This window comes from Calonectris borealis, chromosome 3 (assembly GCF_964195595.1).
Source record: "Calonectris borealis chromosome 3, bCalBor7.hap1.2, whole genome shotgun sequence".
NCBI lineage: Eukaryota > Metazoa > Chordata > Aves > Procellariiformes > Procellariidae > Calonectris > Calonectris borealis.
In genome coordinates, this window is record NC_134314.1 from 505052 (window position 1) to 527087 (window position 22036).

The 22036-nt window shown below is 74.5% G+C and overlaps 4 protein-coding genes across 6 annotated transcripts; 2 read left to right on the plus strand and 2 right to left on the minus strand.

Annotated features, from left to right (window-relative positions):
* Positions 1 to 284: 284 nt before the first annotated feature.
* On the plus strand, positions 285 to 2653 carry CGREF1 (cell growth regulator with EF-hand domain 1). 2 transcript variants are annotated; one of them, XM_075144712.1, is made up of 7 exons: positions 285 to 359; positions 778 to 880; positions 1309 to 1380; positions 1616 to 1686; positions 1771 to 1895; positions 1978 to 2304; positions 2338 to 2653. In XM_075144712.1, exons 2-7 carry the CDS (start codon positions 798 to 800, stop codon positions 2425 to 2427), a joined length of 768 nt encoding a protein of 255 aa, XP_075000813.1. In that variant the 5' UTR covers positions 285 to 359; positions 778 to 797; the 3' UTR covers positions 2428 to 2653. The 2 variants fall into 2 exon arrangements, with proteins under 2 accessions (XP_075000813.1, XP_075000812.1); XM_075144711.1 differs by having other exon boundaries at positions 1978 to 2653.
* Positions 2654 to 2735: 82 nt separating this feature from the next.
* On the minus strand, positions 2736 to 5723 carry KHK (ketohexokinase). 2 transcript variants are annotated; one of them, XM_075144708.1, is made up of 8 exons: positions 5568 to 5723; positions 5365 to 5481; positions 4960 to 5094; positions 4216 to 4288; positions 3983 to 4129; positions 3306 to 3394; positions 3059 to 3216; positions 2736 to 2932 (listed from the first exon to the last, which is right to left on the minus strand). In XM_075144708.1, the coding sequence occupies exons 1-8, from the start codon at positions 5702 to 5704 to the stop codon at positions 2847 to 2849; spliced, it is 942 nt and encodes a 313-aa protein (XP_075000809.1). In that variant the 5' UTR covers positions 5705 to 5723; the 3' UTR covers positions 2736 to 2846. The 2 variants fall into 2 exon arrangements, with proteins under 2 accessions (XP_075000809.1, XP_075000810.1); XM_075144709.1 differs by lacking the exon at positions 4960 to 5094 and adding an exon at positions 5133 to 5267.
* A 1634-nt stretch (positions 5724 to 7357) lies between these two features.
* On the plus strand, positions 7358 to 13666 carry LOC142079990 (cGMP-dependent protein kinase 1-like). The gene is made up of 19 exons (XM_075144713.1): positions 7358 to 7539; positions 7611 to 7777; positions 8133 to 8246; positions 8318 to 8423; positions 8865 to 8928; positions 9119 to 9196; positions 9311 to 9399; positions 9759 to 9824; positions 9919 to 9966; positions 10546 to 10590; positions 11623 to 11761; positions 11875 to 12005; positions 12111 to 12200; positions 12294 to 12435; positions 12544 to 12707; positions 12777 to 12893; positions 13103 to 13165; positions 13232 to 13307; positions 13377 to 13666. Exons 1-19 carry the CDS (start codon positions 7358 to 7360, stop codon positions 13461 to 13463), a joined length of 1968 nt encoding a protein of 655 aa, XP_075000814.1. The 3' UTR covers positions 13464 to 13666.
* Positions 13667 to 13685: 19 nt separating this feature from the next.
* On the minus strand, positions 13686 to 21613 carry EMILIN1 (elastin microfibril interfacer 1). Its single transcript, XM_075144714.1, is given in 8 exon segments — positions 13686 to 14243; positions 14505 to 14639; positions 15031 to 15048; positions 15175 to 15282; positions 15666 to 17585; positions 17588 to 17808; positions 18539 to 18664; positions 21273 to 21613. Coding segments are annotated over 8 exon segments (3033 nt in total). The 5' UTR covers positions 21446 to 21613; the 3' UTR covers positions 13686 to 13911.
* Between the last annotated feature and the right edge of the window lie 423 nt (positions 21614 to 22036).

Sequence of the window (22036 nt, forward strand, 5' to 3'; positions counted from 1 at the left end):
TGGCCCCACCCGACATTGGCCGCGCCCCCGGCGCAGCAGCCCCGCCTCTGGCGTGACTCCACCCACCGCGGCCCCGCCCGGCTTTGGCCCCGCCCCGGAGCGGGCGCGTGTCGCGCCGGCGGCCATCTTTGAGGCGGGCAGAGGCGCAGGGTGCCGGTTAACCCCTGCGCTGCCGGCGGGGCGCTGCCGGCGGGGCGCGGCCGGAGCCGCCCCGGGTGGGGGCTGAACCCCCGGGCGGGGAACGACCCGGCGGGCGGGGCGGGGCTCGGCCGGTGCCGGTGCGGGGGAACGTGTCGGCTACGTGGCTCGAGGCGGGGCGGGCGGCACCGAGCGGCACCGAGACGTGGGACTGGGACCGGGTGAGTGGGCAGCGGGGGCGGCGGGCTTGGGGGGGGGGGTGTTCGGGGAGGGGTCTATGCGCTGTGCGTGCAGTGCCCCGCAGCGTTCCCACGCGTGCAGCGCACTCCCCCGTGCCGCGCAGCCGTCCCGGCGGTGCCAGCGTGTCCCCGCCGCGCTGGAGCCGGTGGACGCTCCCCGGGACGCGGGGCCGGGGGGAGCCCGGGGGAGCTGCCGCAGGTGCGAAGGCGGGTGGCGGTGGGTGTGCACCCCAGCGCAGGCAGGGGCGGCAGGCAGGGGCTGCAGGCAGGGCTGGCAGGGGAGTGAAGAAGCAGGGTGGGGCGGGAGGGCTCCAGGACGGGTGGGACCACGCTGTGACCGTAAGTGAGTGTGGTAGCCCCCCGCCCAGCCAGGGGCACCCACCCAGCTGCTCTTGCCCAGCCGCAACCCAACATCACGGGATGAAGAACCTGCTGGTGGCCCTGCTGCTGCTGCTGCTGCTGGTCCCGGTGGCGCAGGCTGCCCCCAAGGCTGGGGGGCACAGGTATGGGGGGGCACAGGTGTGACTGGGGTGCACGGGTATGAGGGGAGTGCATGAGTATGGGATAGTACAGTGTGGGTGGGGTACATGGGTACAGGGGGGCGCAGGTGCAGATGGGTGCCCGGGTATGGGGGGGGATGTGCACAGGTACAGCTGGGGTGCGTGGGTGCAGGTGGGGTGCATGGGTGCAGGTGGAGTGCACAGGCGTTGCTGGGGCACATGACTGTGGGTGGGCACGGGGGTCTGGGGGTGCATGGCCAAGGACAGGGCTCATGGGTACAGACAAGGCACAGGGGTGCACACAGGGCTGTGGGGGTTGTGGGTGGAGTGGATGCAGTGTGGGCGTAGGGCACTGCGAGGACGTCAGGCCTGGCCAGGGTAGGCATTCCCCCACCCAGGGGCACAGGTAACACCCCCCCTCTCCTGGCCAGGCCTGAGGCCCCCGCGGCCACGAGGCTGGATCCTGATCCCAACCCGCTGAGCCCGGAGCTGCCCGCGCTGCTGTGAGTCCCTGCCCCTTGGGGAGCCCCACCACACCAAGCCCTGCACCCCTGGCCTGGGGGCTGCACATCGGGGAGTCACCCAGCGGGGGGGGGGGCAAATGGGGGGAGAGGGCATGGGCAGTGCCCAGCTGGCTGTGGGCAGGGTGGTCCTGGGGACAGCTATAGGGCAGAGCTGGCTGTGGGGCAGGCCGTGGGGCAGGGCGGTGCATGCCCACCCCAGCCCCGCTGCCCCCAGGCTGCTGTGGAGCGCGGTGAGGAGCCTGGGGCTGCCGGAGCGGGATGCGGAGGCCATGACGCGGGAGCAGGGTAAGGCTGTGCAGCAGTAGGGGGCCGGGGGGCTGGCGGGGGCAGGGACGCGGCCCCAGCCCCACAGCACCCCGTGCCCCACAGCCCTGCTCTACCTCTTCGTGCTGCATGACCACGACCGGAGCGGGCACCTGGACGGGCTGGAGCTGCTGCAGCTGCTGGGCACGGTGCTGGCGCAGCGGGGTGGGGGGCAGCCGGACCCTGACACGGTAGGTCCCACAGGGACGGCCCCTCGCACCCCACAGAGCCCCCGAGCCGGGCCCTCACCCCATCCCCACCCTGTCCCCGCAGGTGGCTGTGCTGGTGGACCAGGCCTTGGAGACGCAGGACCTGAGTGGGGACGGGCTGCTCAACCCCTCCGAGCTGCTGCTCTGGCCCGGCCGGGGCCAGGGACCCCCGGGGCAGCCCCTCCTGCAGCAACCCAGGGAGCCGCTGCCAGGGGCTGGGGCTGCGCCCAGGGGGGACGTGGAGACGCCTGGGGAGGACACGGGGGTGAGCGGCCCAGGGCATGGCCCGGCAGAGGGGCAGGCAGCCCCCCAGCCTGAAGCCCCTGATGCTGGAGCCATGGAGGCGGAGGAAGCCCCTGAGGCAGAAGCCCCCAGCGCTGGAGCCATGGAGGTGGAGGAAGCCCCTGAGGCTGAAGCCATCGAGGCAGAGGAAGCCCCCGAGATTGAAGCCCCCGAGGCTGGAGCCCCCGAGGGGGAGGCAGCCCTAGTTTGGGGGGACCCCGGGGAGGGGTAGGCGGTGGGGGGCTGTGGGCAGGGCTGTGCCAGCCCCACAGTGGCTGTGGGGTGCGGTGTCCTGGCTGCTCCCTGCCCCGCTCGGGGCCCATGGTAGTGGGGGGGTGTCCCTGTGCCCCCCCAGCCTGCGGCGGGGCTGGGGAGGACGGTGGGGCCGGGACTGTGCAGTTGCCCCTGTAACGTGGCTTGACGGAGAAATACAGGCGCTGCCGCCAGCGCTCACCTGGGCCGTGGTCAGTGCAGCCCCGCAGCCGCTGCGGCCCCCGGCCGCAAAGAGGGGCCAGGCACAGCCCGGGGGGCAGGAGGCGGTGGAGGGGCAGCGCGGGGCTTTATTGGCAGCAGGGCGGGGGGGTGCTGGGTGCAGCGGGGGGGGAGGCATGCCCCGGGGGTGGGGGGCTCTCCTGGCACGGGGCGCCCGGCTCAAACAATGCCGTCGAAGCCCTGGATCCCGCATTTCCTGCCTGCAATCCGGCAGCCGAAGGTGATGGCGTCCTGCAGGCTTCTCCCTGGGGAACGGGCACCTCATCAGCCCCGCCGGGCCGAGCTAAGCTAAGCTGAGCCAGGCCGTGCCGGGCCATGCCAGACCGAGCTGTGCCATGGCCATGCCGTGGCTGCGCCGTTGCTGTGCCCACCTTCTGAGAGTGCGAAGATGACGGCGGCGTTGAAGGTGTCCCCGGCTCCCAGCGTGTCCACGAGGGTCTCCGGGGGGAAGGCGTCCGAGTGCACCAGCTCCCCGCTGGGCCCCAGGGCATCGGCCCCCTCCTCAGCCCAGGCACAGATCAGCGTGGCCCTGGTGGGGGGGGGGTTGGATGGGTGAGTGTGGGGTGTGGCCGTGCCCCCCGCCCCCCCCGACCCACACCCCTCCCGCTCCCCCCCTACCCCGGCTGCACGCGACCGCGCAGCCCCTGCAGCGCCTCGGGGGCCGACCGGTACCCGAAGTGCTGGGCCACGTCCTTGCTGATGAACACCTGCGGGAGAGGGGCTGGGACGGGGGGCGACACCCCCTGCACCCCAGCCATGCTGTGCCCCCGCACCCCGACTGCCCCCCATCCCCGACCCCTGCACCGCCCCCGAGGCCCCGCCGCCCCGACCGCCCCGTACCTGGACCCCCAACTCCCGCGCCCACTGCCCCTCCCCGCCCTGGCCCCCGACCCCGCCCAGCACATGTAGCCCCGCCCCCAACCTAAGCCACGCCCCTCAACCTACGGCCCGGCCCCTGACCCCGCCCATAGTCGGTAGCTCCGCCCCCTCCAAGCGCCACTGCCTCTCGATGGCTCGGCCCGGCCCCTGACCCCGCCCAGCGCCGATGGCCTCGCCCAACACAAGCCCCGCCCCTCCATAGCTCCACCTACGGCCCTGCCCCTGACCCCGCCCAGTGCCCATAGCCCTGCCCCACCAAAGCCCCACCCCTCTATAGCTCCACCTATGCCCCTGCCCCTGACCCCGCCCCGCACCGGTAGCTCCGCCCCCTCCGTAGCGACACTGCCTCTCGACAGCTCGGCCCTAACCCCGCCCCGCGCCGGTAGCCCTGCCCCCGCCCAAGCCCCGCCCCGCACCACGTGGCCCAGGCCCATCAGCGGCAGCAGCTCCTCCCGCGGCTTCTCCACCTCCACCGAGGTGCGGACCCGCTCGGCCGGCGGCCGCGCCCGGTTGTGCCGCTCCACCCGCCGCATCATCGCCGCCTGCTCCGCCGCGTTCCGGGCCTGCGGGCGCACACCACCTGGCACCGGCACCGGCTGCCCCCGGGGTCCGCCCCCCGCCCCGGGGGTCCCCCCCACCCCGGGCTCACCTCCCAGTGGATCCACTTGTACTGGGAGAGGTCAACCTGCTCGAAGTCGCGGGCCGTCACGTCGGGCAGGTTCCTGCGGGGCGGGGGTCAGGCGGGGCGGGGGGACCCCCAACCGCAGCGCGGGGCGGCCCCGGGTGGCCCCGGCCAGGGGCGAAGGGCAGCGCCGGGGGTGGCACTGCCCGGGAGAGTCATTAACGATGGACCCTGAGACGGACTCAAAGGGCGGTGCGGCAGCAGCCACGCTGGAGCTGCTGGAGCCGGAGGGGTCGGCGATGCCTGGCAGCCCCTTCCACCACCAACCCTCTGCCAGGGTGAGGACCACGGCTGCCCTGCCGGCACCGGCATGGCCGAGGCAGTGCTGTCCCAGGCACCGGGTTCAGGGTGTCCCTGTGAGCACCATGCCGGCTGTCCCACACACGGAGCACGCGGCCACGCAGCGGTGCCGCTGCCAATCATGGCTGCGGCACAGAGAGGACTGATCGGGGGCTGCAGGGACGATTGGCAGCGATTGTGTGTGCAGAATTACAGGGAATCACCCAATCTGGCACGCGGGACCCCCAGCAGGCAGCGCTGGGCCGGCGCCGGCGGAGCCTCTGCCAGGGGCTGAGCACTGTAAGACCCCCGGGGTGCAGAGGGTGGCCCTGGGTGCCCGGCTCGGCCAGGGCGAAGGTGGGGAGGGGGCTGCAGCCCTGAGCTGGCCCGGCCAAGTGCTGCCCGCCAGGCGAGTGGGGCCGGCGCCCTTACGTGTCGTAGAGCACGATGGTCCGGGAGCCGCTGGCGGGGCAGACAAGGCAGCAGGCGCAGGGCACGTCCCCGTGGGGCTGCCAGGCCACGTGTGTCACATCCACGCCCCGATGCCGGAAATCCGCCGCAATGAAACTTGGGGGACAGAGAGCGGGGTGAGGGGCGCCACGCACCCGTGGGCATGCAGGATGGTGCGGGTGCCCCGGCTGGCACTGGCGATGACGACGGAGGCGGGCAGGCAGCCGCTGGGCTGCGGCACCGCATGGCCCACGTCCACCCCGTAGCGTTGCAGGTCGGCGAGGACGAAGCTGCCGGCGGGAGAGACGCGGAGGTGCCGGCGGGAGCGTCAGGGTGGGGGTGGCCCAGGACCCCGCCGGCAGCCCGGACCCCCCGCACCCCACTTACTCGGCGGCGTGCCCGGGGGCCAGCGAGCCCATGAAGGCGCAGGGGGCTCCCAGCAGCGCCAGCACCGTGCAGGAGTTGGAGGCATTCCCGCCCCGCTGCCACCGCTGCGACACGCACCTGCAAGGCCGCGGGCCGTGGGCGCCGGGCCGGCCCCGGGAGGGGCACCGGCAGCGCCCGGCGGCGCCGTCCCCGCCCCGCGGTACCTGGTGTCGGAGTCCTCGGCGGGGTAGGCCTCCACCACGCTGATGATGTCCAGGCACACCAGCCCCACGCACAGGATCCGCTTCTCCCCCGCGGGGCCGGGCCCGGGGTCCCGGCGGGCGCCCGCCCCCGCCGCCATGCTGGGCCCGCTCCGCTCCGGCACCGGCACCGGCACCGGCACCGTCCGTCCCGCCCCGCCCCGCCCCGCCAATCAGGGCCCGCCTCCGCGCCGCGCCCCTCACGGCGCCGCCAATCAGAGCCCGCCGCCAGGCCACTCCCCGGGCTCCTAGCGGGGCGGGGCGAGGGCAGGGTGCGGCCATGCGGGACCCGCCCCTGAGGCCACGCCCCCCCACCGCACGGCGCGCATGCGCGCAATCGCCAGGTGGAGGGGCGTGCGCGGCTGCACGCGCTCCCCCGCACACTCTCCGCGCGCTGCCCGCGCGCACAGCCCCTTGCACACCCATGGCACGCGCGCACAGGGACGGCGCGCATGCGAGTTGTTCACATCCCCCCTCCCCCCCCGGTGCACGCACACCCCCGTGCAGGTCGGGGTGCAATTCGGGGTGCAGGTCTGGGTGCAATTCGGGGTGCAGGTCAGGGTGCAGGTCGGGGTGCAGGTCAGGGAGCAGTTTGGGGTGCAGGTCAGGGTGCAGGTCGGGGTGCAATTCGGGGTGCAGGTCAGGGTGCAGGTCGGGGTGCAGGTCTGGGTGCAATTCGGGGTGCAGGTCAGGGTGCAGGTCGGGGTGCAGGTCAGGGAGCAGTTTGGGGTGCAGGTCAGGGTGCAGGTCGGGGTGCAATTCGGGATGCAGGTCGGGGTGCAGGTCAGGGTGCAGGTTGGGGCACAGGTCGGTGCAATTCGGGGTGCAGGTCAGGGTGCAGGTCGGGGTGCAGGTCAGGGAGCAGTTTGGGGTGCAGGTCGGGGTGCAGGTCAGGGTGCAGGTCGGGGTGCAGGTCAAGGTGCAATTCGAGGCGCAGGTCGGGGTGCAGGTTGGGGCGCAGGCGCAGGTGTGGGTGGGCGCATCCTGGGCGGGGGCCCAGGTTAATGTGTCACCGGGCTGTGCTGCGGCGGCAGCGCGGGTTGGTGGGGATGGCGGCAGGAGCGGGAGCGGCGGCACAGGTAGGTGGCCGGGCATGGGATGGGGAGCGGGGCTGAGCCCTCGGGCACCGGCAGCTGCCGCAGCCCAGGGTGCCCAGGCAGACGGGATGGGTCACCGCATCCTCGTGCCGTGCCGTGCCGTGCCGTGCCAGGGGGCTGCGCTGAGGCCCTCCAGGCTCCCTCGTGCTGGCGGCACAACCTTTGCACAGGGCAGGGAGCGCCCGGGCACAGTGCCTGTGGGAGCCCGCACCTCCCTCGCCGCGGGGCCGCGGCAGACCCTGCCGGCAGCTGCCTGGGGCTGGGACCCCCCGGGGACCCCTCCTGCCTGTGCTGGGGCCCTGCCCACGCCGCCCCTGGAGCTGCTGGGGCCAAGGACTTGGGGTACGGTGAGGGCCAAGTGCCCGGCACTGCAGGGTGTCCCTGACCATGCCATGCCCAGCCAGGCTGTGCCCTTCCGTGCCCGGCCATGCTGTGCCATGCCCACCTGTGCCATGCTGTGCCGGGCCGTGCAGAGCCAAGGCTGGCAGCACTGCGATGAGCCCAGCTGTGCCGCGTGGGGCTGTGCCCCCGCGCTCCGGGGAGCATCTCCCCTCCCTGCCCTGGGGGAGTGGGCTGGCTCTGGGCCAGGGGCTGGTGCTGTGGCAGGGTGCCGCCGTGCTGCTTGCTGCCCGCCTGCCCACACCCCAGGGCGCTGGGATGGACGAGCGGCTGCGGGAGCTGCGGCTGCAGGAGGAGAGGACCTTCCTGCGGAGCGTGGTGCGGGAGGAGGCCGTGGAGCAGCGCCCCGGCCGGCGGGACAGCCGGGCACCGGCCATCGTCCCCGAGCCCCTCGCCAGCGACGCCGCCCTCAGCGTGCCCAACAGCCCCAAGTCGCGCAGGTAGCCGGCGGGGTGGGGGACCGCGGGGCCGGGGGCCCGGTGCTGCCCTGCCTGTGTCCCTGCACCCCCAGGGACCTCGGCCTGATCGCGGAGGCAGTGGGACGCAGCGAGTTCCTGCGGCGCCTGGGCGAGGGCTGCCCCGAAGCGCTGGCCCAGAGCTTCGCCCCCGTCTGGCACGGCCCCGGGGACACCGTGCTGGCCGAGGGCACCGAGGGCACCGCCATGTACATCGTGGCAGGTGAGAGCGCGGTGCCGGCACGCGTGGGGGTCACGCGGGTTGGGTCACACGTGTGCAGGCGTGCTGCAGCCGTGCAGGTGTCTGTGCCCGCATGTGGGTGTGCATTGGGGTGAGCTCATCTGCCATGTGTGCGTGTTGGGCTGCGGCACACGCGTGTGCCTGTGTGAGCCTGTGCCCCCCTGTGGGTGTGTGCGCACCCGCTGCAGGGGATGCACCACCCGTGTGCACAGGGTGCACGTGCGAGGCCGCCTGCTGCGGGGCAGTCCCATGCGTGCAACGTGTGCATGTGTGTGCGTGTGTGTGCAGTGCACACGTGTGCGTGATGCTGCCCGCCGCGGGCCGTGTCTCTCTGCAGAGGGGCAGCTCAGCGTGAGCCAGCAGGGCCGGCAGCTCCGCACGCTGGGGCCGGGTGATGTGTTCGGGGAGCTGGCCATCCTCTACCACTGCAAGCGCACCGCCACCGTGCGGGGTAAGGGCAGCCCCCCCCCCCAGGGCCCCGTGTCCCCCCCCCACCCCCCCGCTGACGTCCCTCTGCCGCAGCACTCAGCCCCGTGCGCCTCTGGGCCATCGACAGGCAGCGGTACCGCGCCATCGCCACCAGCAACGCCAAGCAGAGACGAGCCGAGATCTTGGGCTCCCTGCGGATGTGAGTGGGGCCTGGCACCCATCGGCAGCACCCCGCGGCACCCACTGCCCCCAGGCCCCGCACCCTGAGCCCCTTGGAGGGGTGCCGGCCCCTCCTGCCAGCCCTGGCTGCAGAGTCCCCTCCCAGTCCCAGTCTTGTCCTCGTCATCATCCCCATTCCCATCTCATCTGCATCCCTGTTCCCATCCCTGTCCTCATCCTCATCCCATGCCCATTCCCACGCCCATCTCATCTCCGTTCCCCTGCCCAGCCCCACCTCCACCACATCCCCATCCCTGCCCCATCCCTGTCTCCTCCCCAGCCCTGTGCCTCTCCATCCCCTTCCCCGGCCCTGCCCTGCCTGCGGCTGTGCTGGGCTCCAGGCTGCAGGGCAGGGTGCAGGCAGGGTGCAGGCAGGGTGCAGGCAGGCTGCGGGAGCCCAGCCGGCCCCTCTCGCCCGCAGGGTGCACTGGCTGCAGGACCTCTCCGACAGCCACCTCTCCAAGCTGCTGGACGCCATGGAGGAGGTGGGTGGGCGCCCGAGAAGGGTCCCCCCACGCGGGGCCCTGGGGGGCCCGGGACACGTCCCTGTGGGGGGTCGGGGGTGCAGCGCGGCAGCTGCGGCTACTGGGATGTGCCTGGGATGGCGGGTCTGGCACCGGCTGGGGGGGGCTGCCTGCCCCCCCTGCCCCCTGCCCGCCCTGTCGCTCCCTGCAGTGCACCTTCGCGCCTGGCCACGTCATTATCCACGAAGGCGATGAGGGGGAAAACTTCTACATCATCCTGAAGGGAGAGGTGGGTGCGGCACCCTGCACCCCACCGCATGGGGAACCCCCCCATGGCGAGGGCCATGCCGTGCCTTGTGCCCCCCGTCCCCGCTCAGCCCGTCCCCGCGTCCCGGCGCTGCAGGTGCGGGTGACCCGGCGAGTGGACGGGCAGGAGAAGCTGCTCCGCGTCCTGGGCGCCGGCGAGCACTTCGGGGAGCTCTCCCTGCTGCAGTAGGTGCCCAGGCTGCCCCCTGCACCCCCGCCCTGGCAGCACCCGCCGTGCCAGCCCAGCCTTGCTGCCTGGCTCTGATGTTACTGGGCCAGCCCTGCGGTGACACCCCCCCTGCAGTGACACCCCCCCTGCGGTGACACCCCCCTGCAGTGACACCCCCACTGCGGTGACACCCCCCCTGCAGTGACACCCCGCTGCCCGCAGCATCCCCAGGGCATCCCCAGGGCATCCCTGGTGCACCAGGATGGGGCATGTGCCAGCTCACCTGCACCAGCTCCCTGTGCACACCCCCATGCCCCCCCCCATGCACCCCCCCACCTCTTGCCCCCTCCCGCCGTGACCCCCAGCCTCTGCGCAGGAACACTCGCCGGACGGCGTCGTGCCAGGCCCAGGGACACGTCACCTGCATCACCGTGGCCAAGGAGTGGGTGTCCCCACATCCCGTCCCCTCCTAGCCTGTCCCTGCGGGGGCACGGCCAGGACCCCCCCACCCCACTGAGCCCTCCTCTGCCCCACAGAGACTTCCTTGAGATCAGCCCCTTCTGCCCCCAGCAGCTCCCGGAGCCGTGAGTGTCCCCCCGGAGCCCCCAGGACGCCCAAGCCCTCGGGGGACCCCAGGGCAGTGCTGGGCTCCGTGGGGAGCCCCTGTCCCCAGGGGAGACCCTCCAGCGTGGGGGGGCCCTGCTCTGGCCGGACAGCTTGGATCCTGCTGGATGGGGGGGCAGGGGGTGGGGGGCCATGGAGGGGGCAGGGCGGGGGGGGGGCCATGGCCTGGGGAGGGCTGGGGTGAGGGGAGCCGGGGTGATGGGTGCAGGGTGGCCGGTGCCGACAGGGGCCCGGCCGGGGGCTGCGGCGTGGCCCAGACGGGTCCTGGTGCCGTCCTGCTCCCGCCGAGCCCCGCGGCTCGGGGCACTGCTCGCCCCGGCCCCACGCGAGGTGGCCCCCCCCCGGACCGCCCGGCCAAGGCGGCTCCTTCCTGGCCCCTCACATGGGGCTGGGTCCCCGCCGCCCCCGCACCCTGTGCGTGTCCTTAGGGGGCTGTGGGGCTGTGGGGAGGGGGCGGGGGGAGGGGACGGTGCGGGTGCCCGGGGCTGAGCTGGCCCTGGCCCCACTGCCCCCACGCCCACGGCTCCTGCCCACCCCAGGAACATGTCGGAGACAGAGGGGCCGGCCCCGGAGGATCCCGGGCGGTCAGTGAGGGATGGGATGGGGTGGGGATGGAGATGGGGATGGAGATGGGGTGGGGTGGGGATGGGGATGGAGTGGGATGGGGATGGGGATGGGGATGGGGATGGGAACGGGATGGGATGGGGTGGGGTGGGGTGGGGATGGGGATGGGGATGGGGATGGAGTGGGATGGGGATGGGGATGGGGATGGGAACGGGATGGGATGGGATGGGGTGGGGTGGGATGGGGATGGGGATGGAGTGGGATGGGGATGGGGATGGAGTGGGATGGGGATGGGGATGGGGACGGGATGGGATGGGTTGGGATGGGGTGGGGATGGGGATGGAGTGGGATGGGGATGGGGACGGGATGGGATGGGATGGGGATGGGGATGGGGATGGAGGGGGATGGGCATGGGGATGGGGATGGGATGGGATGGGGATGGGGATGGAGATGGGATGGGATGGGATGGGGATGGGGATGGGATGGGATGGGATGGGATGGGGACGGGATGGGATGGGGATGGGATGGAGATGGGATGGGATGGGATGGGATGGGGACGGGATGGGATGGGATAGGATGGGGATGGGATGGAGATGGGATGGGAGGGGAGGGGATGGGATGGGGATGGGATGGGATGGGGACGGGATGGGAGGGGAGGGGATGGGATGGGGATGGGATGGGATGGGGACAGGATGGGATGGGATGGGATGGGGATGGGATGGGCACAGCAATGGGGATGGGGCCAACCTGCCCTGGGACGGGGCTCCCTGGCCTCAGGGCATGGACATGGTGGGGCAGACAGCAGCAAGTCAGCGAAGGCCGAGCCCTGTGCTGGGGGTCCCTGTGGTCTGGCTGGGTGACACAGGGTCCCTGGGGTCGCTCTGGGTGCTGCAGAGTCCCCATGGCCCAGGCTGATGGCACTGGGGTCCCCAGGGTCCAACCCAGTGCTGTCCCTGGGGAGCAGCGGGGGGTCCTGGGCCCTGGCAGAGTTGGGGGTCCGCAGCCCCAGGGTGCCAGGGCGGGTGCTGCAGGGCCGTGGTCCGCACCCGCAGGGGCTGGGGGTCCCCGAGCCTGCGGCAGCCCCCGGCACCGCTGCGGCTGGAGGACCTGGTGGCCGTGTGCTACGAGGAGGGGCAGCGGCAGGGCCAGCGCGTCGTCCTGGGCACCGGCGGCTTTGGCAGGGTCGAGCTGGTGAGAGCCAGACCCTGCGACCCCCCCTGGTTCTGGCACCCGGCCCCGTCCTGCCGTGGCCAGCAGCGCCTGTCCCGGTGCCCGTCCTGGTGCCCACGGCCGCCCACGCCCAGGTGCGGTGCCGGGAGCGGCTCTTCGCGCTGAAGCGGATCCGCAAGGACTGGGTGGTGCGGACGCAGCAGCAGGAGCACGTGCGCACCGAGCGGCGGGTGCTGGCGGGCAGCCGCAGCCCCTTCGTCGTGGGGTGAGAGCGGGGGCCGTGGGCACTGGAGGGGCGGCGGGGGGGTATTGCAGGGGTCGGGGCAGTGCTGGCTCTGCCGCGGTCCTGCCGACCCCTCTCTGCCGGCAGGTTTTTCGGCACCTTCCGGGACAGGCAGTACGTCTACCTGCTGCTGGAGTTCTGCCAGGGCGGCGAGCTGTGGACCAAGCTGCGTGAGATGTACGGAGCTGGGGCGAGCCCGGGGCCCTGGTGGCAGTGCCGTGCCGTGCCGTGCCGTGCCGTGCCCTGTGACTGCCGGTCCCTGCTGCGCAGGCGCTGCTTTGAGGAGCCGCTGGCCGTGTTCTGCTGCGCCTGTGTGGTGGAGGGCCTCGAGTACCTGCACAGCCGTGGCATCGTCTACCGCGACCTGAAGCCCGAGAACCTCATGCTGGACCAGCGCGGCTACGTCAAGCTGGTACTGGGGCAGGCATCCCAGCAGTGCCAGCACTGCCACAGCGGTGCCCGGGGAGGGGGTGGGGGGGGCTGGGGAGGCTGCGCTGGCTGACAGCGCCGGTGCCCGCAGGTTGACTTCGGCTTTGCGAAGGAGCTGGGGCGGGGCGAGAAGACCTACTCCTTCTGCGGGACCCCTGAGTACCTGGCACCCGAGATGCTGCGCCACGAGGGCCATGACTTTGCCGTCGACTTCTGGATGCTGGGCATCCTCACCTTCGAGCTGCTGGTGGGCAGGTGAGCGCGCGCCCCCCGGGGCCGGCCGAGCCCCCACGCGGCGACGGCCCACCTGCCCGTGCCCCGCAGGCCCCCCTTCCACAGCGCCGACCCCCGGCAGATCTACAGCCGCATCCTGGACGGCATCTTCGCCTTCCCCGCCTTCCTCAGTGAGGCCGCCTGCTCCCTCATCGGCAAGCTCTGCAGGTGCTCGGGGCGCCAGTGCGGGGTCCTGCAAGGGCAGGGGGGGCACGGGGGTGCTGGGTGCAGTGGGGTGCCCTGGGCAGGGTCGAGGCAACTTGGGAGGCACTTGGGTGCCCCGGTGTGCATGGGGGGGGTCCCCTGGGTACATCATTGCCCTCCACTGTGCAGGGGGGTGCCCCCCCCAGCCCCTGCCCCACGCCATCCCCTTGCAGGCGCCGTCCGGGGCAGCGCCTGGGGAACACGGCCAGTGGCATCCGCGGCATCAAGAAGCACAGGTGAGGGGGGGGTGGCTGAGGGCCCCGCGCCCCCTCCGGCCCCTCCTGCAGCCTCCCCCCCCCCAGGTGGTTCGGGGCCCTGAAGTGGAGGAAGCTCTCGCTGCGGCAGCTGGAGGCACCCACGCTGCGGCTCATCAAGAAGGTGAGGTGGGGGCTCGTGGGGGCGCTGCCGGGGGCAGGAGGGGCCGGCTCTGACCCCGTCCCCCTCCAGGGACACCCCTACGCCAACTTCAAGCGTTTCTCGGTCGACTGGACGCCAGCGGAGGACGAATTCTCGGGCTGGGATGAGGATTTCTGATGGCAGCAGGACCCCCTGGGCCCACGGCGGGACCCCCTGGCCGGGCTGGCTGTGCCCCCTCCCCACTGCACCCCTGGGCCAGGGCGATGCCGGGGGTTGCCCTGTGGCCTCGTGCTCTGCGGAGTGGGGGTTGCCCCAGGGCAATACATGGTGGGGCCACAGCCGGGCGCAGGAAGGAGCCGGAGCCGTGGGTACAAAACCCAGTGCCGCGTCTTTATTTCATGGGGGGCAGTGGGGGGGCCGGGGGTGGCGGGGCGGCGTGGGGGGCCGGGGTGGGCTGTGTGGGGTGGGGGCATGTGGCGATGGGGGAGCGAGGGGTGGGGGGTGCTGATAAATAACGGGGCGGGTGGGGGGGGGTCCCGCCGGGGCGTGGGGACCCCCTGGCCCAGCTGTGCCCCCGGCTGGCCGGCAGCCCCGTGCCGGGGTGGGGTGCGGGGGTCCAGTGGCTCTAGGGCTCCTCGGCGTCGTAGAGCAGGGCCCCGCTGAAGACGGTGAGGGGCTCGTCGGGCGCGTGAGCCAGGCGCCCCGAGACCAGGTCCACGCAGAGCGTCTCGCCGGCCGCCAGCGGCAGCAGGAGGCTGAAGACGCCGAGCGCCCCGGGGCTGGGCTGCAGCGCCGCCACCGGCTCCTTCTCCAGCCCCTCGGGCTGGAAACCAGCCGAGTCCAGGCGGGCGATGCCCTGGTTGGAGCGCGACAGCACGGCCTCCAGCTTCTCGCCCTTGTGCCCCGTCAGCACCGCGCTCACCAGGTACCGCCCGCTCACCGGCGCCGTGAAAGTGCCTGCGACGGCGGGTGGTGGGCGTCAGTGCCGGCGACCACGCTGTCCCCAGGGACCCCCCGTGCCGCCAGAATGGGCTCTGCACCCCATGGCCATCCATGCACCCCCAGGACAGGCACGGCTCCCCCTGAGGACACCCCCATCCCATGGCCTTCATTGCACCCCAGGATCATCTTTCACCCATGACCATGACCCACCCATCCGCCCCCATCCCGCCCCCATCCCGCCTGCCCCACGCGTGGCCGTGCTGCGCGGGTGCTCACCCGTCTCGGGGTCGTAGGCGCCACCGTCGTTGAGCAGGACCTGGTCGAAGGGGACGGTGCCCGGCTCCGTGCGCTGGGTGCTCAGGGTAGCCGAGAAGGCGATGTGGGGCACGGAGCCCGGCTCCCCCACCTCGCCTGGGCACCGCGTCAGGACGGGGCACCCCAGCCTGGCACCCCCTGCCCTCCACGGCACCCCCAGCCCAGCAGCCTCCGACCCCCCCCCATACCTGCCCCCCTTGACCACATCCCCCCACCGTGCCCCCAGCCCTGCTGCCTTCCGCCATGCCCGTCACCCCAGGCTGCCCTGGCCAGTGCCCTGTGCCCTCCCCACACCTACACCCCCTGCTCCCTTGCCCCAGCCCAGACACCCCCCAGCTGCCATTGCAGCCCCCCAGGCTCCCACCCCAAGACCCTTACCCCCAGCCCCTCGGCCCCCCCAAGCCCCAGCCCCCCATGCCCCCCACCCCAAGCCCCCCAGTCCCCAGCCCCCCATGCCCCCCAGCCCCCCCAAGCCCCCCAGCCCTACCTCTCTCTCCTGGCAGCCCTAGGAGGGAAGACGAGGAGGGGGCTGCAGGGCTGGCACGGGGCAGGACCCCCGGCGCGCAGGGTCCGGCCACGCCAGTGCTGCCCCACTGCAGGGGACGGGGCATGGGGGGGGGTTGCTCCTTACCGGGGGGGCCCATGGGGCCTTGTTCTCCATCCTTGCCGGGGGGGCCAGCGGGTCCGGGGGGGCCCACCTCACCCAAGGGGCCGGCGGGTCCAGGGGGGCCGGGGGGCCCTGAAGGGAGGAGGGGGTTAGAGCAGCCCCGGCCCCACAACCCTTCCCTTCACCCCACAGCCTTGAGCCCCCACGTCCCCATGACTTGCATCCCCATGCCCCCACACCCCACAGCCCCACGCCCCACGGCTTGAGCCCCCACACCCCCATGGCTTGTGTCCGATGTCCCCGTGGCTTGAGCCCCACAGCCTGCAGCCTCTTCTGGTCCTGTGGCCCCCCCTCCCCACACCCCCCTGCTTTGCTCTCGGGTGACCCCGTGTCCCCACGTCCCCACCATTGTCCCCAGGCACCGTCCCCGCGGCCCTGGGCCCCCCAGCCCCCCCACGATGCCTCGTGTCCCCGAGTCCCCCACCCCACGCCCTTGCGCCCCGTCCCCCGCGCACCGGCGAGGTCCCTCTGGGTGAGGCGCAGCAGCTCCCCGCGCAGGTGCTGCAGGCTGGCGTTGAGGGCGCCGAGCCGGCGCGGGAGCTGGGCCTGCAGCGCCTTCTCCAGCAGCGCGGCCTGGGCGCGGGCTGTGCCGTTCAGCTCCCGCACCGCGCCCCACAGCCCCGCCACGTGCCGGCCCAGCCCCTCGCGGACGCCCCGCAGCCCGCCCGCCACGGCCTCCAGCTGCTCGCAGACGCCCTCCAGCTTGGCCAGCCGTGGCTCCAGGCCGGCCGGGCAGCCCCCGGCCCGCGCCAGCTCCCGCGCCAGCGCCTCCAGCCGCTCCTCGCTCTCGGCCTGCCGCGCCGCCGCCGCCGCCGCCGCCTGGTCCAGCTCGGCCACGATGCGGTCGGTGATGGCGCCCAGCTGGCGCTGCCGGGCATCCTGCTGGTCCAGGGCGTCCTGCAGCCCCTGCACCGTGGCGTTCAGCCCGCCGAGGGAGAGCAGCGCCGCCGCCAGCTCACCCCGCAGCGCCCGCAGCTCCGAGGGCGAGGTGCCCCCGAAGATGCCGAACCCCTCCAGCGGCGGTTCCGGCCCCGGCTCCGGCTCCAGCATGGTGGGGCCGGGCTGGGGGGGGCGGCAGGCGGCGGTGCAGGCGTCCACCTCGGCCCGCAGCCGCTCCAGCTCCTGGGGCGGCAGCGGGGCGCAGGGCCGGGGGCAGGGGCCGCTGCTCGGCCCTCCCAGCTCGGCCTCCAGCCGCCCCGTCCGGTTGCGGAGCTGCGCCAGCTCCTCTGCCAGGGCCCCCCCCGCCTCCAGCTGCCCCAGCCGCCCGGCCAGCCGCCCCAGCGCCTCCCCCTGCGCCCCCAGCAGCTCCCGCAGCTCCCCCCCCTCTGCCCGCAGCCCCTGCAGGGTCCCGGCCAGCCCGTCCCCGCTGTCCCCCAGCGCCCGGAGCTCCCCCTCAGCGTCCTGCAGCCGCTGCTCCAGCTGCCGGAGGAAGGGGCTGAGCTGCTCGTCCTGCCCGTCCCGGCTGCCCGCCGCCGGCTCTGGAGGTGCCAGGCAGGGCTGGCCGCAGCGGGCCAGCAGCGCCTCCAGCTCGGCCAGGCGGGCGCCGCGCTGCGCCCCACTTGCTGCCAGCGCCTCCACTGCCCGGCTCAGGTTGGCCAGGCGTCCCGGCAGCCCGCTCTGCCGCCCCTCCGGCTCGGGGGGCCATGGGCCGGCCCGCGAGGCGTTCAGCCGCCCCTCCAGCTCCGCCAGCCGCCGGGCCAGCACTGGCCCCTGCCCGCCCGGCCCCGCCACCGCCGTGGGCAGCCCCTCCAGGCGCCGCTCCAGCTCGGCCAGGCGCCGGTGCAGCTCGTCCGGCGGGGGCGGCGGGGCGGCGGCGGGGGCCAGGCGGCTGCTCAGGCTGCTGATGTGCCGCTGCACCGACTCCACCGCCTCCCGGTTGCGCTGGTCCACCGAGCCCACCAGCTTCTCCAGCGCCCGCATGCGCTCCCGGTCCTCCGCTGCCTGCCGCCGCAGCCCCTCGGTGCCGGCCGCGCAGGCGGCGCAGGTCTCCTGCAGCCGTTGCTCCAGCTCGCGCAGTGCCGTGGCCGCTCCCGGGCCTGCCGCCGCCACCGCCGGGCCCTCCCGGCCGCTCTCCTGGTGGCGCAGGCGGCTCTCCAGCTCTTCCAGCCGCCGCTGGACATGGCTCAGTGCCTCCCGCACCTCGGCGGGGGCGGCCGCGTCGGCCGGCTGCTCGCCCTCGGGGCCGCCGTCCGCTGCCCTGCGCGGGTGCTCCGGTGGCGGCTCCTGCCCGGCCCGCAGCTCCTCCACCTGCTCGCTCAGCCGCCGCACCTGCTCCTCCAGCTGCCGCACCTTCTCCGCATCCCCGCCGCCTGCCGCCGCACCGCACCATCAGGGTCACGGCCGTGCCGGGGCTGCCCCGCCGGCACGTCCCCCCGCCCGCTGGCACTACCTTCGCCCCCCAGGCCGCTGAGGGGATTGCCGAAGCCAGAGAGTGTGGGGCGGCCGGGCCGGGGCCGGGGGCGGCCGGTGGGCAGGGGGGGTGCCGGCGCCGGCCCCTCGGCACAGTCCTCGCCTGAGTAGCCCTGGCAGCAGCGCCAGGCCAGCTCCGACACCGTCCTCTGGGCCACCTTGTAGCGGGGCCGCAGGAAGCTGCGGTACCTGCGGGCAGAGGAGACCCTGTCCCAGCGGGGGGGGACGGGAGCCCCCGGCCGGGCAGCGTGCGCAGACGAGGGGGCGCTGGGTGGGGGTCCCAGGTCTGGGGAGCGGGGCTGGTCCTGGGGCAGCAGGGGTGGGGGAGAGCCCTGCCTGCACACAGCCCCCTGCCTGCACTGAGCTCCCTGCCCGCACGCAGCCCCCCGCTCCTGCCGCCACTCTGCTGTGCGCCGGGTCCCTGCACTGGGGTCGCGCCGAGCGCCGCCAGCCCCATGCATGCGGAGGCGTCGGGCAGCGACTCGGGGCCGGGCAGCCGGGAGCAAAACCAAACACAGGCCGCGGTCTGGCCCCGGCGGCACGGCCAGGCCCCGCCGGCACCCAGCCTCTTACTCAACCGCCGGTGGCCGGGGGGGCTGCCCCTGCTGGCCCCATCGCCGGCATCGCCCCACGCCGCCGGCCCCACCGCCGAGCCGCCGGCCTGGAGACCTGCCCTGGGCGCGGGGCGCGCCGGGGGTCCCGGCATGCGCCTTGCGGGGGGCTGCCGGCTGGGTGGGGGCGGGGGCCGGTCACCCACCCAGCACCGCTCGAGGCCGCCCGGCTCTTGCGAAAAAGTAAACACGACCCCGGGGTGGATAAACACTGGCGGCGGTGAGGGGGGGGCGGTGGGGCCGCAGCCAGACCCGGCTCTGCTCCGAGGGCCCCCAGCCCCCCAGCCCCCAGCCCCGTCCCCACTCACGCCAGGATGCGGGGGCACTGGAGCTGCCCCCAGCCGCAGGGCTGGTAATCCGGCTTCACGAAGCTCTCGACACCGTCCTCCACCACGCAGCTCACGCTGCGCGTCACCACGTAGGCGCACCAGTTCCTGCGGGAAGGGGTCAGGGCGCCCACCCGGCACGCACCGGGCATTGTCCCGGCACGCACCCAGCATCCCCCCCCAACACCAGGCATTCCCTGGCACACACCAGGCCCCCTCCGTGCCCCCGCGCTCGCCCTGCCGGCCCCACCGGTAGCAGCCGTCACGGCCCAGTGCTGTGGGGTTAATGGGCCGGATCCTGCCCCCTGCCAGAGCCCTTTCATCCCCGCTCTGCCCGGCAGCCGGTAGCACCGGGGCCCTTTGCCAAGCTGCAGCAGGGGCTGGTGGCACCACAGGAGCGGCCGCAGCCCCCGGCCATGGGGCAGCCCCTGGGGAGCCCTGCGGGGATGGCGGCTCTGCCTGTGGGGTTCGGGGCGGCCAGGCAGGGCTTGGGGTACCAGGCACCCCGTGACGCCGTGCTGCGGGCCCTGCGCTGCCTGTCCCGGGGACGGGCGCCCCACATCCTGCCCCGTCACTGGTGGGGCAGGGGCAGCCACCCACTGCGGGGCTCAGCCACCCCACGGCCATCGCACCCCCCAACCAGGAGTCTGCAAGAGGGGGTCAACCCTCCCCCGAGCCAGAGCGGATGGCGGGGGCAGGGGGACGGTGTCCCAGCGGGGCACGGCTCCCCCCCACCCAGCCACGTGGGGAGGGACCCCGGCCCCACGGCGCGGGACCCCAGCCCAGCCCCAGGGACCCCGGCCCCACGGCGTGGGACCCCAGCCCCACAGGCCGCAGGGACCCTGGCCCCACGGCGCGGGACCCCAGCCCAGCCCCACAGGCTGCAGGGACCCCGGCCCCACGGCGCGGGACCCCAGCCCAGCTCCAGGGACCCCGGCCCCGCGGCGCGGGACCCCAGCCCAGCCCCACAGGCTGCAGGGACCCCGGCCCCACGGCGCGGGACCCCAGCCCAGCCCCACAGGCTGCAGGGACCCCGGCGCAGCCTTATATGGTCTGAGCCCAGAGCCCGGAGCCCAGCCCCGTACCCAGCACCCCCAGCCCCACACAGAGCAGCCCCCCGGGCAGCCCCATAGGGAGCGGCCCCCCGGGGCCCCTGGACCCCTGCGGCGGGAGCTGGGCTGCGCTGTGGTGGGGGCCCGCGGAGCCGCGGCCGGTTCCCGTCAGCCCGGCTGGTTCCCCTCAGGCCCCGGCTGGATTCCAGCTCCTCCCCGGGGGCCGCCGGGAATTTTTACGCCGACTGACGGCTCCCCCGCCTCCCTCTTTCCCTTCCCTTCCCTTTCCTTTCCCTTCTCGGCCCCCCTGTGACCCCTCAGCCCCACACCCGTGGGGCCCTGGGACCCCCTGGGCTGCCCTGGGGTCCCACCGCCCAGGACCGGGGATGTCCACATCCCAAGGATGGGATGGGATGGCACGGCATGGCATGGCATGGCATGGGACAAGAGCCCTCCAGAAAGGGCAGGGCACGGGGACAGCCCCCTGTGACCCCCAAGCACAGGGAGGGGCCGCTGCACCCCCCAAGCCATGGGGAGACCCCGCTGTGCCCACAAAGCCGCAGGTAAATGCTCAGCCATGCCTGTGCCCCGCCACCGCGCCGTGGGGCTGGGCTGGGGCCTGGGGGTGTCTGACCCACGTCCCCCCTTTCCAGGCAGCCCCATGCCTGCAGCCAGGTCCTGCCACCCTACCCCGGGCTGCTGGGGCTGCCGAGGGGCTGCCGAGGGGCTGCCGAGGCGCCGGTAGCGGGGCAGGGATGGAGCAGGCACCGGCTGCGGCGCTGAGGGGCCCTGGTGAGAGCGTGACCCCCAACCCAGCGTGGGGCCGCCCCAGCCCTGCGCTCCCCCCGTGCTCCCCGACCCGCAGACGCAAGCTGCCCCACGCCAGCCCCACGGCCCCACTCTGCCCATCTCCAGCCCCCGGCACGGCACGGGCAGGGACAGGGACGGGGATGGGGATGGGGACAGGGAGGGTCCGGGCCCCTTGCCCCCTCCCCGTCCCTGACAGCGCTGACCCTGCACCGGGGCGCACAGCGCGGGCGTGTGGATGCTGAGGCAGGACCAGCCCCGGGATTCCCGGCCCCCGGCACTGCGGCACCCGGCACATACGGCTGCCGGCACCCGCCTGCACCGAGCCCAGCACACCGAGCCCTGCGGGGAGCCGGAGCTCGCCGGGCGCCTGCTCCCCCACGCTCGGGTCTGTCCCTGCGCCCGAGCCCCTCCTGCTGCCCCGCACCCCACGTGCGCCTCTGCGGGCCCGGGGTCCGTCCCTTCCACGTGCCCCCGGCCCGGCCCCTCGCAGGCCCCCCGGCCCCCACCCTCCACGTGTGCCCGCTGCCCGCACCCCCCAGGCGCCTGCGCTGGGGACAGCGGGTGAGCGAGGGGTGGGGGCAGCGCCCCATCATGTCGGGGGAGCCCCCAGCACCCAGCATCGTCCCCAGGACCCGGCACGGCAGCACCCACCGGGGACAGGACCCGCCGCCCCTCGCTGCGCACCCCGAGCTGGACGTGGCACGTGCCGGCGCCCGGCCGGTCCCAGGGGCCCCGTGGCACCGAGGTGGGCGGCTGCACCCTGCTGTCCCCAGCGCTCCCAGGTGGCGGGGCCGGCGGTGCTGCCCAGCCGCCTGGGTCCCCTCCCGGCACGGCACGGCGGTCACGGCTCCTACCTGTGCCGGCTGGCGGCCCGGGCACCGCTGTGGACCGTGGCGGGGCCCTGGGGGGCCGTGGCCTGGACGGGGCTGTGCGGGGCGGCCCCGCCGGTGTAGAGGCTGTACCTGGAGGGGAAGTTGGCGGCCAGGGCCTGGGCGGCCAGGAGGCACGGCCAGAGCCAGGGGGCCATGCTGGGCGGGTGGCTCGGCACGGCACGGCTCGGTGTGGCACGGCACGGCGTGGCTCGGCGGGCACGGCCCAGCTCAGGAGTGCATGGCACGTCCCGTCGCGGCTCTGTCCCTCCTGGCTCTGTGCGGCTCGGCACGGCTCGGCGCGGCGGCTCTGCCCTCCCCTCGGCCGCGCCTCGGCCAGCCCCTCGCCGCCAGAGCCGCCCCGGCGCTGCCCGCCGATGGGGTCCCCGGGGCCCCCCGCTTCCTGCCCGCCACGGCCCCCTCCCCGGCCCGCGCAGCCCCCGGCGCGCCCCGGCCTCCGCCGGGCACCACGGCCCCCGCCGGCCCCCGCCCCCGCCGCCCGCACATCTGCTTCTCGTTAGGCCGGGACGCCAGCGAGGACGGGAAGGAGGGACGGGGGAAGCCAGAGAGGCCGGGCAGGGGGCCAGGGCTGCAGGCAGCCGGGGCGGCCGGTGCTACCGCCACGGGTGCCCCCCGTCCTGCACTGCCACCGCCGAGCACCGCCGCCCGCGCCTCGCACGGCTCCGCCTGGCACCCTGCGCCTCGCACGGCACCTTGCCCTTTGCACAGCCGTGACCCAGCACGGCTCC